Here is a 16,301-nt window from a genome sequence, read left to right on the forward strand (position 1 = left end):
GGAAAAGTAACTCAAGGCACTGGGGTTCTCGCGCGCTCACCACTGAAATAGCCCGCGAAGACGCTGCTATCGCGGGGAGTTGTCGCTGCCGGCTATTATTTGCAGATAGCCGGCTATAACCCGCTCAACTCGAGTTTATAGCATTCAAATGGGTAGTTGGGAAAAGAGTACAACTCGCTAGTGGGAACCCATTCCATCATCATTAAACGCCCATAAATGGTTAATTGCACGCATTATCTCAGCCTTGCAGCCACCGTGGCGCTATCGGGCGATCCAGATTGATCCCGTGCGGCAGGGCGTTTGTAAGTTGGGTCTAGGGATGCGTTCAGGACGAGTCCATTCCTTCCTCACCCGGCAAACAGGCGAATGGGAAGGAGGGGGGATGGAAGCCCTAAGTGGCTCCTTGAAGTTCCCACCGTTGGCCGAGCACTTCTATTTAATTATCTAGCGTGTCGCGGCACATATTGACACTTGACTTCGCCCATCGGGGCGAACTCCTTCACCGTCGAGTGCCATGCTCTTGGCCGCACGGGCAAGGAATGTGCGAACATGCACAATTAGCAATTGTAGCACAACACGCCGCCAAAGTGTTTGTCTGTGTGTCCTTGCCCGGACCGTGCCGATGAACCGCGGGCTGCGTAATGCAATGCAACCGGAGCACCAGGATGCTGACTGCCGGGCCACATGTTGTGCATTATCGCCCCACACACTCGCACTCACACCACTGCTTGCGTCTCCGCCTGTCATAGGAAAGGCCATTAAATTCAATATAAAATTCATCCAACGTTCGTTAGCGCGGACATCGGCCATCTTGACCGTGGAAGAGATTGCCGTCGGGAAGGACCCGGGGGAAGTATTCGGTGCGATAATGATGTTAAACAACGATTAGCTGTAATGGTAGGGGTGGTTCTAGGGGCCGCCGGACACTGCAAGAAACAGTAATTTTGAGAACAATCTACACGCCAACACTAATGCGACATAAACGTTCATCAACGCGTTTCTGCATCAATGGAACATGAATGCAATCAAATGTTTCAATAATTTCCAATCAATTTTAGTTATTAATTTGATCAGAAATGTTTTCAATAAATGTAATTAGTTTTCAATCAAAAGTACCTTCGATTCGAAGTAAAATCTTAAACAGGAATATTACGGTAAACCAGAAATGCTTAATTATAAACAAATTGAATACCATGTAACGATTTTGAAATAAAAAATTTGGATGGTAATTCCATGATAAATCGGATTTATAATTAAACAAAGAGTAACGAAAGTGTTAAAAAAATTATTAAACACTGCACAATATTCTACCTGCTAATTCGAAAACGGCTGTAAATAAATATTGAATTATCCAACAAACACGGCAAAAACAGATTCAAACGTGGGCCGTGCAATGATTGCAATTACTGCAACACATTCATAGAAACGGAAACAGGAAAAAAAAGCCAACAAATCCTCCAACCGAAAAGGTGTCAACCATGAATTAGCACATTTCATCAGTGGATTTAATTGAATCACGCTGCCATAAGTAATTTCACCCACCGAATCGATTTAAATTCGAACAAACATACACCGGATGCCAGTTTTCATTAGCAGCGGCAACGACCTCCCCCATTGTGATCTGCACGCAGAAATGCAATTTTCGATCAATCACACGCTTTACAAGCAGCACGCCAAATGCGCCACCTGACCTTCATGGGGGCTGCATAGGGGTTTTCACCCAAATCAAACACCTAGGTCCACGCTGCACGGGAAAGCCATTCGGTCCAATTATCCGGCCCAGATGTACTTATACATTCACTTTTGGGAGCGAATCACTTTCGAATGCATCTCGCATCAGCTGCGCCAGCAGATTGACATCGATCGGGGTGAACCCAAACCATCCTTCCCTCCTTTCGGATTAGGCCCGATGTTTGACGAATGTCGACCGGCGATGACCGGCAAAACCATCCCCACAACGAAGCGATATGCTTGCTTGAATCCCACATCGGACCATCCGGTGCGGTTCTACCGATTTGAATGGGTTTGATTTATTATTTATGAATTAATTAAATTGATATTTGAACAAAATCAGCCAACGAATGGCGAAGGCATACCAACCCGTGCGGGATAGGAGATGGTGGAGTGCACCGCGTGCACCGAGAAGGAAGTGATCGATTAGGGGATACCAGGAACGAGCACAGCCGAACACTGCATCCCAGAAGGCTAGCGGGCCAGTCACGGCCTTGACTGCCCCATGGCCCCCTTTATGGACGAGGTCTATTATACGTGCACGGCCCTGGATCCTGTTCCGCTCCATCCATCCGATGAAGGATGTTGGTGGATGCTTTCATCAAATCAAAGGCAGCACATCATGTTTCCAGCCGAACCAGATGGTCGATGAATTGAATATGAATCACACACTGGGATTCACGATTTTATGGGTTTGAGTTTCATATGAGTTTCAAAAACGTTTCACGGTTAAGCAATTGTTTTATGATTTACTTAAGTTCTATCAACAACCAAGTCCAGAGATAAGTATACCTCAAGTACTTATACTACAAAGAATTAATCTTAAAATGTTGCTAACATTTATTTAAGACCTAAACACTATCAGAGTAACTGACTCCAACTTTGGAATCAATTTATTTTATAAATATTACTATACAATTATCATATTATGTGAGAAAAATCCTCTGTCCCTCAATTACAAACTATGTTTTCATCGCCATAAAAGATGTGCACACCCTACACCAACATGATCGGAACCACACTTTTGACCTGCCGAACCATCGGAAGCATCTGAAAATTGGATTCCTGTGCTTCGGGAACAGTGTTTTCCCAGCCTGCTTGTTAATCATTGATCGATAATCTCATCCCGTGCAGCCTGTCAAAACCAACCACCATGGCTGACAAGGGCAACGGAGGTGTATGCGTTTGTGATTGTGAATTAAAGCGAGTGCATTAGCCATAAGTGGCCAGTGACCAGTGTCCCGGCTCGACCGTGCGGCTTCACTCATCATCATTGGTGCCCATGCCTGAGCCTACACTGTACCGACAAAGTTGTTTTAACGCCGATACCTCAGCTAATCCACTGCACACACACACACGCAACATCCGTCGGCAGAGGCAAACCGCTTCAAAAGGGAACACGCACCCGTAGTTTATCGCCGTACACGTCCATCACCACCATGACCACCAGCAAAGTGCCCTCTGCTTTCGAAAGGGGCCGTACCCTTTGACTCGAGCTCCTTTGGAAAAAATTGAAAAAAAAACACTATACCACTAACCCGTTTTCCTCGATACATCACATCATTTCTATCGCGAACAGGTTCATGATGTCCAGTCAGGGTTATGCAGCGGGGAAATTTAAGCCAAATCAAACGCAATTTAAATTAATAACTAATTTCTACCACTCAAGAGTTAAACTTTATGAAAGCAATTTTCAATTGCCATTGTGTAACACTACTATAAAATAAAATATACAAATTTACAGTGAAACTACATCGAAATTGAAATGAAGATATTTATACTAAGAAGACACTTTATTAGAGGTCAACTCCCATAACGTTATGTGACAGAAAATGAATACAAATCCAATTGAAATTTGAGATAAAGTAAAAGAACCCATTCTACCAAACTAGTTTGTAATATATAAAATTCTTAAACTTCGGAAACAAAAAAACCTTTCCAAATATTTTTAAAATTACCACAAATATGCCTCTTTGGTTCGGTTGAATTATTTAAACCCTTTGAAGTTGTTCTGTAAACATAAACGGAAAACATAAAACAAATGAAAAAATAGTTTCAATAAAAGCAATTCTTTCTCAACTTCTGGAAAACATTCTTTTCTAAATTGGTGATGAAGATGATGAAATGTACAATACTTTGTTATCGTTCCTACGATTATCATTCATTAAGTTTGTTGGTTAAATTATTTCGAACATTAAATCTCACGTGCTGGGTTGAATGGGTTGATACTTTCGAGCAACCTATCCGACAGCACAATGCGCCCGAGTGCATACTTGAGAGCTAATGGATAAGAAATAATAATAATCAAACACCCATTAATTCCCTGCCAGCGCAAACAACAAGGCGTTCGCGTTATCGCTCGCCTTATAGCACAACACGGCAACCCGTACCAGTGGCCTGCCGTCTGCAGTGCGCAAGGATGTAACCGGTGTGGTGCATCCTGCGGCCGCTTCCTAAAACGGATGCACCACACCGTCGAAACAAACGTCGGCAGCCAGCGGGTGCATAAATTTATGGACTTGTAAATCAGCACGCGATCTCGCGCATAAACTAGAATTAGCAGCCGTTCGATCATCAACGCTCCGCGTTACCGGCGAAGAGGATTAGAGAGGGCCAGTGACAGCAACACGCCGGGACGGTATGCTAAGCAATCAATTTATTAATTTCACAATCAAATCAGCTACCATCCCTGCGGATAGCATACCGACACGAAACGGTGGTACCGAACCCAGTGGCTGTGTACACAGGATTAGCGAGCATTGATGACGCAATCAAGGACGATCGGGACGAACTGGTGTCTTAAACGAGGGATAGGGCTGGAAGAAGACCATCCAGGCGTCTTTGTGTTGCTCCCTATCCGGCCTCCGGGGGAAGGCGCTTTTGAACACCAGTGCCATTTGTTTGATGGTTATTTTGCTGGCGTGCTGATGCGAGATACGACGACCTGTGCATTAATACCCAATAATTCAGTATTTAGAGATACATAAGCTACAAGACACTTCGGATGTTAAGCAAGTTGATGAAGGTGATAGCTAAGCTCTTTCCAGTTATTTTGGGTTCAAATATTATAAAATGTGTTATTGCCAACTTTAGGATGAAGCAACGTTTTCAGAAATCAACTCACGAACTTTGCGAAATCTTTGCTGATTACACGTAGCTTGTAATTAAGTTTGATATTTTTAGTTTGAACAAATGGTAAAAAAATAAAACATGCTTTACATTTACATAGAAATCATTAGAATTACAATCAGCGGTAGAAATACGAACAATTATCATTTACGTTTTAAATACTCGATCCAATGCTGTTCACTCTTGAAAACGTTCGAAGTAACCCTCTCAGGCTATAAAAGGAAAAGCTTTTGGTAGTTTCATAAATTATGTCCAACTACGATCCGAAAGCCAAGCACTCGTCACATCAATATTAGAAGCTGGGTTGCTTCGGCACGGGAACGGATATGCAAATGCATCTTAATGTTCAGAGCGTTAGTAATCTCTTCCGAGCTCTTGTGGTCCTCGCTTGACGTCTTTCATCATCGGACTATCAATGTTACATATTTTTATACGCATGCATAAGTTGAATTCTAACAAAAGTACTCGTACAGTCTGCATAAGTTCTGCAACCTCAATCTACCAATCTGTTTATGAACAGGCATAAACCGGCAATAGTTTAGTTATCACTCAATATATTTTACGCGAAATTTGATTCTTAAGATTATGTTTCTAATCCTCGCATTTACAATTTCTCCAAGATACAACTTCTTACATTGTTCTAACAACATAACAAGTTTGACTGTCAATCTTTATTATCGACAGCAAATTTTAAGCCTCTCAAGAACTTTAAAAAGAAGGTAAAGAAAAAGAAACATTTCGTAAGCTGAAAGAGCCAAATAAAACTGAATAGAACTGGTTGGGAATTGAAAAAAATACATATATGAGGAATAAGAGTTATGGCCAATTAAAAGCGAACAGAGGCGCCGGACATATTAAATCTGTCTCAACGGTTATGATCCTTCCTTGAAGACAAACATAGTCTTCATTAATTGTTGTCGTTCCTCATTCCCTCGCAAACAATCCATTAGGTGAAGGATGACTATCTTAATTAATTATTATTGCTGCTCGGACTGATGGACATCAGGAGTATTATGGAGTGAATAATATCATTTATGATCATGATCAATTAAACTGCGTGATCAACGTTGTTTATTTCATCTGCTTCACAAAACAAAGCAGCGATATTCTCACGCTTCTCCACGTCTTGGTCATATAAAAGGAGGTCCAACGACTCAACTTCTCGCACAAGTTTCAGAAACAGACATTGGATAGTGTGTGATTTTGTGCAGTTCTCGAAGAGCAAAATGTTGTTCCATTTGCAAACGGGGATATTGTGCTGCACTTTTATTTTAATCGGCACAGTTTCGTCAAGTGAAGAAAGTGTTTCAACTAATAACTCTACGGAACAATCTACTACTGGATATGGATACGAGGTAGTGCTGTCCAAGCTGGACTACCTTCAGTACAAGCTGCACGCCATGGAGTTCGGACTGAAAGAACGTGATGAAGAGCTTATGGAAAAAATTGCCAAACTTGAGGACACGATCGAAACCTTGCATTGGGCCATCACTCGACACGATCGTGATGTTGCACATAATTCAACCACTTTGCAGGCCAATTCCCAGAAAATTCTAGCCCAACAAACAGCATGTGCTAGCCACGAACAGATGCGGAAAGAAATAGCTCAACTTGCACCAAAGTTGAACTTATCGAACGCACAATTGCTCCTTGCATTGCAAGATGCTCGCCGCAAAGGACCTTACCGTTCTTGTAAGGAAGCCCCATTCAACTCATCCGGGGTCTATTCGATACAAGTGAGTGAAAACGATAAACCGTTTGAGGTGTTTTGTGAACAGAACAGTTTCGGAGGCGGCTGGCTTGTAATCCAGCACCGCTTCGACGGTACTCTCGACTTCTACCGAACCTGGGCGGAATATAAAAACGGATTCGGTTCCGTCTATCAAGAGTACTGGATTGGTTTAGAACTTCTTCACAATCTGACATCCCAGAGATCGTACGAGCTGTTGGTCGAGATGAAAGATTTCACCGGATTGTACAAATATGCTCGCTATAACGGGATATTCAAAATCGGAAGTGAAATGGAGCAATATTCATTGGCGAAACTGGGCACCTACGACGGCACAGCGGGAGACTCTCTAAAGCACCACGAAGGAGCTAAGTTCACCACCAAGGACAGAGACAACGATGAGAATGGAGCAAACTGTGCAGCGGTATACGAAGGCGCCTGGTGGTATAGGAGCTGTCACGCCTCTAACTTGAACGGTCGATACATGGACAAAGATGATGCTAAATCGATGTGTTGGCACGCTTACAAAAGCAACTACCAAGGATTGGCTAACGTTAAAATGATGATACGAGAAATTTAGACTCAAACTATCAATGTGACGGCGTTGAAGAGCTTTTCTCTCTTTTAGTATATAATTTAAACTACTTAAGCTCTAAATGTTATAGTTCAAGAATTGGTCATATGATGCAAGGAAATAAAAAAAATTTCATTTAAATAAATATGATTTTGCTGTTTGACTATCTTTAAGAGTTTTCAATCAACCTAACTCACACAAGCAAAATATATATCTTATTAATCTGAGACCAATCACACTGTCTAGCTTAATTAACTATGATTACTGATTCCCTGAAACAGTGTTTAGTATTGGCTTCGTAATATTTCGCTTCACTGAGCAAACGGTGTTGTTTCAGAACCTCATTCACAACACACGAGGGAACATGAGCATAATTGAAATTAATCGTACTACTAATCAAGATCAATTAAACTGTCTCCCAGTATTCTTAACTTTTCTGGCTCCAGAAATAATATAACCATCTCTCTCTATAAACTAACAGATTTGTCACTATAAAAGAAGCAGGCACAACAACTCAGTTCCACACACTTAAGTGACATCCTGACTGTAACGCCAGTAATTTTTGTTAGCAATTTCTCCATCAACCATGTTTCTTGATGTGCGAATGGTGATCTGTTGCTGTAGTTTAGTTTTCATTCGGAAGGTTTCTTCAAGTGTAGAAAGTGTTTCCATGCTTAATTCTTCGGAACATACCGTTGGTGGATATGGATACGAGGTAATTCTGTCGAAACTGGACTACCTTCAGTACAAGCTACACGCAATGGAGTTCGGACTGAAGGAGCGCGATGAGCAACTGGCTGAAAAGTTAACTAAACTTGAGGACACGATCGAAGCCTTGCAGTGGGCCATCACTCGACACGATCGGGATGCTGCACATAATCTAACTGCTCTCCAAGCCAATTCCCGGAAGATTCTAGCCCAACAAACAGCGTGTGCTAGCCATGCACAGATGCGGACAGAAATCGATCATATGATTTCAAAAGCTGGACATTCGAAAAATACTGAACATTCGGGATTAGAACTTCGAAAGCGATCATACCGATCTTGCATGGAAGCACCTGCAAAACAATCCGGCGTCTATTCGATCCAGCTAGGAAACAGCAAAGAAGTGTTCGATGCATTCTGTGAGCAGAACAGTTTCGGTGGTGGTTGGTTGGTGATTCAAAATCGTTTCGATGGGTCCCTTGACTTTTATCGAAACTGGACAGAGTATCAAAACGGATTCGGGTCCGTCTATCAGGATTTTTGGATTGGACTGGAACGGCTCCACAAGCTCACGTCCGATAGATCGTACGAACTGATGGTGGAGATAAAAGACTTTGATGGAAAATACAGATACGCCCACTATAAAGAGTTCCAGATCGGGAGTGAAACGGAGCAATATTCGTTAAAGAAACTCGGAGCCTACGATGGCACAGCGGGAAATTCGCTTGCGGGACACAAAGGCTATAAATTTACAACGAAAGACAACGATAACGATAGCTCATCATCAACAAATTGTGCAATAAGCTGCGAAGGGGCATGGTGGTACACCTCGTGCCATTCATCTAACCTGAATGGAAGATACTTGCACAAGAATGATGCGAAATCAATGAGTTGGTACGCTTATAGGAACAATTACCAAGGTTTGGCATATTCAAGAATGTTAATTCATGAAGTTTAAATTACATCATATACGAATAACAACTTCTTATATTCTATAATAATTTTGAGTCTGAACAATAAAAGCTATAATGTGGTCTAATAAATCATGATAATATCTTGAGCAAACTTAATTTTAATCGAACAAACTTATTGTTAAAAGAATCTATACATAACAATAAGGCCATTGAATAACATAATCGACGAAAAACAAAATTGCATGTCATAATTGCATACATAATTTAAGGGAGTGAGAAAGAAAGGAAGTAAATTATCGTCAAACAGTACATGGCACTAAAATCCAGTGGTTTTAGTGCATTTTGAAATTTAATTGCAAGTAAAGATTTTGCAAAGTTATTGGCTTCTTCAACCTTTTACACCTGTGCAGTCGAAAAGGTCTTGACCATAACTCTTACACGGTGATCATGACCATCTTATCATTCATTGTTATAATTTTCTGTCGGATTGTTATAATTTTCTAACATCATAAGTCAGTTTATCGTATCCCATATCATTTGGCAACAGCTAAGGCAAGCAATAAGTACTAATCAAGGATTCCAAAACTTAGTTGGCAATATTTTGCTACGGTGTGCTAATCTTCATGCAGTTTTTCACTGCAACAACAAGCAACGATACAGTTAGCCCCCATCCGGAGGATTTGTTTAACACCACGGAACCGACCATCCCTCAATATGATAACCTTCCGCCAAAACCGAACGATGAGCAGGTGCAACAGGATATAATAAGGCAACAAACTCTTCGCAAGTAGTCGTTCAGATCGTGTAAGGAAGCTCCTGTGAAACGCTCTGGAGTCTCCACGATAGAAGTGAACGACAACTATGCCTCGACAAGGAGTACTGGCTCGAGTTGGCAAGGCTGCACGAGTTAACCTCGTTGCACCTATACGAGCTGATGGGGAAGTTCGAGGACTTTAACAAGAACTACCGCTTCGCCCACTACAAGGAATTCGAGATTGGCAGTGAGTATCAGCAGTTCGAGCTGGAGAAACTGAGAGTTTACGATGGAACCGCGGGGGACTCGATGGCCAATCACAAGGGAATGAAGTTTTCCACGGTCGATCGCAAAAACAACAACAACAACTCACATGTCAACTGTGCGGTGGAGTTTCAAAGAGCCTGGTGGTACAACGATTGCATCCATTCGAACTTGAATGGCAGGTACATGGACATGAATATGCTTGATAGATGTGTTGGTTTTCCTACTAAAACAACTTCCAGGGTTTGACGTATTCGAGGATAATGATTCGTGAGATCTAGACATTTTGGGAGTCAGAAACAGCTGATACATGATCGGCTGTGTCACAGAAAAAGGGAAACAGGGAAAAAAGGTTATTATGAATTTTAAAATAAAACGATCATATATATTGTTATAACAATACGGCAACGCCCGTCATACGCTAAAAAATATGTTAGAATGTTAAATTATCTTTCCGAATAAAATTGAATATATATCTTCAACGCAGTAAAAGGTGTTCATGAAAGTTCAATTGTCTAATCGAACTTGTACACAGTAGGTCTACACTTTGCACCAGCCTAAACATAAAAAAAACTTGAAGTTTGTGCAAAGTAGTTTCATGTTCCACTAGACTATTTAAAAAAAACTTACCGTTTCGGCTGGATGAGGTTGAACGGGGAAGGACTAGAGCTGGCCAGCAGATCCTTGCACGAGTAAGCCTCACAGTCGCAGTGCTTCGTGGTCACGTTCAGCGTGGATGAGTTCGCCAGGCAAGTAATTAATTCCTGCTGCGGTGGTGGCTGTGCGTGTATGCATTTCGAGAGACACGCCAGAGAGTCCAACCGTCACGGACGCGTGTAACGTCGGCAGGATGCCAGACGACGGTCAGGAAGCAGGGTTCCGGCAGAGTGAAGGATGGTGAACCGCGACGATGCACAGTTCATTAGTGCATTCCAGGAGTGTACGCAAACATGAAAACAAAAGAATAGAAGGAAAAGATGATACGTCACAGTCACTGTTACTTTAAATTTTATGTCATTACGAACATCATTACGGAGCAGATCGGTGTTGGTAGAGGACAGAACAATGTTTTTTCTGTCACCTGCTGTACCATTGGCGATATGGAAGGACGTTAATAGGAAAGCAACATCATTAAAGGTGGAAATCAACATCATTAAAGTTTTGTTAATACGTGTTTGTATTATTGTATTCAAATGCTTATTATTTCAAAAAAAAGGTTAAATTTTTCTTATGATGCCTTCAGAGCATTTTGATGTTCATATGACACACTAAACCATGTAGAACATATTCCATCAATAATGCGTGAGAAAAGAAACATAATATACATGAATTATTTTTATACATTCTATTAAATCGCAGCATTCAAAATTGGTTTATGAATTACATCATAATAATTGTTTTAATTTACTTCCATCAGTAATTCCTACCCCTTTCCGATATCGGGACCTTTTACACTCAATTAACGTGCCATGTGTCGGTGCACCGCGTTTCGATGCAGCACAAAGGATCAGCGCTGATAATCGTGCTAGCGAAACGAACGAATCAATTTGCTCGTACTGTTAACCTTCGCAAACCACCGAACAACTACCGGCGGGGCCATGGTACTGATTGAACGATGCACCCGTGCCCGTGACAGGTCGCCGAAAGGCGATTGACGGATACTGCATATCCGGATGCAGGTTGCCGTCACAATTTGAACGTCACACGCAATTCGCCTGAATAATGAGCACGGTGGGGAAAGCACAGGGAAAAAAGACCGAAATCACATAATGCAACCAAGGGACAATGCAGATTCTTTCCAATATCCCATCCCACCTATGGTGCTATGTGTGTGTGTGTGTGGTTACACGCGTATCAGTATGCACCGATGCTGCCGAGAGTCTGCATGCATTGTGGAAGACAACCAAACGACACAAAAAACACGAAATACCCCTAAAAAGCTTCCCACATCACGTACAACGATAGGAATGCCAATGAAATAAAACAAAAAACACGGTGCATCCTCGAAACGGGCTTCCTCGAGGACCGGGTCTTCGATATAACGAACGGCGCACCATTGCATTAATAATGTTCGTTAAATTTAACTTACAATATTACCTCGTTCAGCGTAACGATAAATTTACCAGGGCGCGTTTTCTACCCCGTCACATAAAACTCCGCACGAATAAATGGTAGTAATTTTTCACGTGCATTTATTTCATGTAAGTTTCTACTCCTCGAGAACGTTTATTTCCATTATGTAGCAGGATGCTTTAGCTGTACTCTTGCAATGGGTGCCCCCACGGTAAGACTGATGCTAGGTTCTAGAAGTCATTCGGAAGTATTGAATTTCTTTGAGATGCAATAAAACTGCAGCAGAACTGAAGAGAAGCTTCTTAGCGTAGAGATACAATTCAGAAGATGCAGCGTCGTCCCAACGATAAACGATAGTCAATTAACTATTTACATGGATTTATCGTTGTCATTTCACTGCAAAACTTCTTTAGCCTATTATAGAAAACTGATTTTGTTTTTTAAAGGGTGTACACTTTTCGTTCCTGATTTGATTTATGTTCAGTTAATCAGTAAATCGAGAATGTTTGAATATTTTGCTTAAAATGTTTCGTATTATATTCGTCCATTCGTAATCGAACAAATAGTTGAATACTTTCTGATCAACTATTCTATACTTTACATGTTGTTTATAGATATACTTTATAGTTAAGAGTTCTTTAGTTATTTCTAGATTTTTTATAATTTTTTTTAAAATAATTTCTTTGGACACTTTGTCTTAATATAATTCAGAATCCAAGCCGATATCGCCAATATAGGCAATCGTTGATACGAAGTTTAATTAACCACCTTGCGAAAAACAATTTCAATGCATCAAACAAATATTCACATACACGCACACACGCAAACTCATTTCGGCATGGACGTAGCCCAACGTAAGCTCAAATAATGCTACGGATTGTTTTTCTTTGCGAACAAATAAACAAAATTTGCAATTTAGAATCGCGGGTTCCGGTGCATCCGGTGGGTTGCGGTACTAAATTTTCCGGCGACACCGCGTGCAATTTATCCAGCCGAAAACATATTTTCAATTTTCCAACTCAACTCCTCCAACTGCCACCGCTTCGGTGTGATCAGTTGTACGTACCGCCACTTTCGACCTCCTTTACGAGCAACAAAAAAGTTATTTAATTCTATAGTTATTTTCCCGACTTTCAGTCGTCAGTTTCCTTTTAGCGCGAGTTGTTTGGGAAAATTTTAAACCACTCGTCACTTCGTTCGCCATTGTTGGACCCACGACCGTTCAATAAACAGGAAAAATCAACCATCGTGGCCGTACTCGGACCGCCATCAGCAGCAGCTCCCGCCGATTTCAGCAAACAATGTGCTCCACCGGAAGTGAACGCCGGCGTTTGCCGGCTGGTCGCGATTGTCGTGGAAAATGGCCGATCGTACAATGGTTCGGGAAGCATAATCAACCGAGAGGTCGGGATCGAAACGAGCGGAAAATCAGTGGCCAAACGTCAGATTCATTATTGCACGTAGCTAAAACAAACTCATGAATAAATAATTTACATTTTCCTCTCCAACTCGATGGCGCTTTTCCGTCAGTTGCAGACCGCAGCGGCAATTGGAGGCTGCGCCGTAGCCGAGGCCGGGCGATTTTGTCCGATTTTCAAACAATCGCACCAAACACATTGATAGATGATGGAGAACTCCAGCCGGTTCCAACAACAAGTTCTATCCATCTTGGGGGAGGGGAACACGCTACTGGATTGGGCCATTCTAGGAAAACAAAAAATAAACAGTACCAGGGTTGGGAAAACGATTTTGCAAAATTTCCCAACATCGACAGATGAATTAAAAATGGAAAGTGCGCTCGTAATAGAATTAAGCTATCCTTACTCCAGCACCGGTCAGAAAACAGGTTTTGAACAAAAACGTTGCTTCTGCTACTGACAAATGGTTGCCCTACGAGTGTCCATTTCGGTTTCCAGTACACTTACACGTGGTAATTTCTATCAAAGAGAAGGGAAATTCATGGTAACGCTTTGTGTTTTTACTATTTCAGCTGTGTTGTACAATGTCAATTGCAGACGGTTATCATCCCAATTCAACGGGCTGAAATGGTAGCTCCACATAAAATTACTAAAGCATAGTAGCGCACGAAACTACCAGGATGTAGTTTCATGGAGTTCACTTTTAGTGTTGATTAAAATAAACAAATGTTTACATTTCTATAATGTTTTGCGTTAAAATGAACATCTTTCCATGTGTAAACGAATTTAACGACTAAAGAAATATGCTTGTTCAAAAGTTATGCTTTGACCTTTTCGACAAAACTTTGTTTTTAGATCTTCAACAACATCTACAGTGCTTAACCTTAATGTGTAGAATGTTTCAGAAGTGACGGAGTTTCAATATTGGTAGAATTTTGAGTGTACACAAAACTACATATCAAAAAGCTAAAACATATAATAGTATTCACTTCATTATTGTGTTATGAAAACTTTCATTGAAACTGAAAAAATGAATGAAAACTTTCTGCTTGAAAATATTATGATTTACACATGTAACTAATCAATGCAGTTTTTAATGAAAACTTTCTTATTTACACATGTAACTCATCAATGCAGTTTAGCTTTAGCAAATTAAACATGAACTTGGTTCCGTTGGGAGATATACAAAGGCTCTAGGCAGGTCAGCGGATTGCAACAGTCAGCCCAAATGGAAGCGAATCCGTTGACAGTCAAACAACACCGGACGACAATTGTTGACAACCACTCAAAGCGAACATAAACCGCGCTTCCTCCTTATCCATCCCCAGCGCGATGGTCAGTAGCAGACAAAAGAGGCTACAAACGAAAAGAAAACAAGACAGGATAACAACGGACATTCGGAACAACATGGTGGAAAACAAAAACCAGAACAACATTGCGCCGCTACGGATGCCCTGGGAAATCAGTGCGATCGGCCGCTGAACCAGACTGCCAGACATCGGTCCAGCCGGTTGGGGCCGCCGGTCGTATTGACGTCGTTTAAACAATGTGCCTCCATAATGCGCCTCCATATGTCTGCAGGAAAATGTCTAGCCGGTGCGTGAATCCAGTGCAGTGACCATGCAGTGCAGTGGACGATCACGTCGCGACAGTTGTCACAGGGCCATACCGCCCTGTTTGCTCAAAACTGGACAAACCCTAGCACGGGGCCTTGGCTTGGCGGCTGCAATCGAGTCGCCGATAGCGATAGAATACCGGGTAGCGGACAATAAACGCTTCCAGAGCCTCGGTGGAGTCTCGGAGTGGAAGAAGAGTAGCATCGGTACAAGACATTTTTCCGGATTGAAACAGACCACTGCTAGACTCGACGAGCGATTGGTGGTATTTTAGTAAGTAAACAACTATTACGAACAAATTCTTTGGAAAACTGTTGCCAGTTTGCTTGCAAGCATGTGAATTTGACGGTCCATATGTTTTGAAGGAAATCCATGAAGACCTTTAAAGGTAGGCTACAATAATACTACAACAAATTACAACAAGTTACAAATAAACTGAGCAAATAAAAAATAAAAAAATACACTTACACAACTAATTAATTTTTTTGTATCTTTGGTGTTGCTCGGAGTTTATTATCTAAAACACAACATCAATGAATAAATTATTACACACGTTAAAACTTAGTCTAGCTAAAAACGATACCGTCCTGGCCAACGGTCGAGGAGCAAAAGAGGATGAGTGCTCATGGGAGCTTTCCGGGAAGCCGGCGCACACATCAACAAGATGACAATTGCGTGTCGTCTGTGAGTGGCAATTGGCGCTATACACACACAGGCTCCCAACAAATTTATTATAACATTTGCAGTGAGAGGAGCAACAGAAAAATGTTACAAGAGATAATTTGATAGTTGGGAAAGTGAGAAATCAAATGCCCCAAATCATAAACGATATAACATCAAAATTGTTTTAGAATTCTCGAGCAAAAATATTTCCAAAACTGGTATAATAAATAAAATGGCATTTTGAGAAACTCTAAGCAGAAGTTTCAGAGTTTTCAGAACAGAGCATTTTGAGAAACATCTGTCACAAAGGCAAGTGTAATATTTCATTTTATCTTTCAAGTAACCGATTAAACGTTCTATTCAGAACAAGAGACAGATAAATAATGCTATCATTTATATGAAACCATAATTTATAGCTCATAAATTGATGCCGATTTAAATCGGCTATTCTTTAATTAGCAGCGCCTTTTGCAAAACTTGTTTTGCCTCCACTATTTCCGATCACGTAACCACACTAATGAGAAGTTCTTTTCTTTTGTTCCAGTTCCCCGCGACTAAAAGACAAATGAAAAACATCAGTCGTGCTTAATCATCAACCGCAGGAATGTGCCATCGAAACTGAACTCATTCTCCAAGATGGGCGGGAACGGACGGGTGATGTTATGTCGACCTCTCGCGGTCGAGAATGAAGATTCCACACCTAAAATAAAATTCGCGAAGAAAACGTTACA

The 16,301-nt window shown here is 41.3% G+C and overlaps 1 protein-coding gene across 1 annotated transcript in view; it reads right to left on the reverse strand.

Moving 5' to 3' along the window:
• Nucleotides 1-16,301, reverse strand: part of LOC131268137 (uncharacterized) — a 37,269-nt gene that overhangs the window by 15,613 nt on the left and 5,355 nt on the right. The window contains exon 2 of the mRNA XM_058270796.1: nt 10,431-10,579. Coding sequence (XP_058126779.1) covers nt 10,431-10,579 — 149 coding nt within the window. The remainder of the gene's footprint in view (nt 1-10,430; nt 10,580-16,301) is intronic.

Source organism: Anopheles coustani, chromosome 3, assembly GCF_943734705.1.
Source record: "Anopheles coustani chromosome 3, idAnoCousDA_361_x.2, whole genome shotgun sequence".
Lineage (NCBI taxonomy): Eukaryota > Metazoa > Arthropoda > Insecta > Diptera > Culicidae > Anopheles > Anopheles coustani.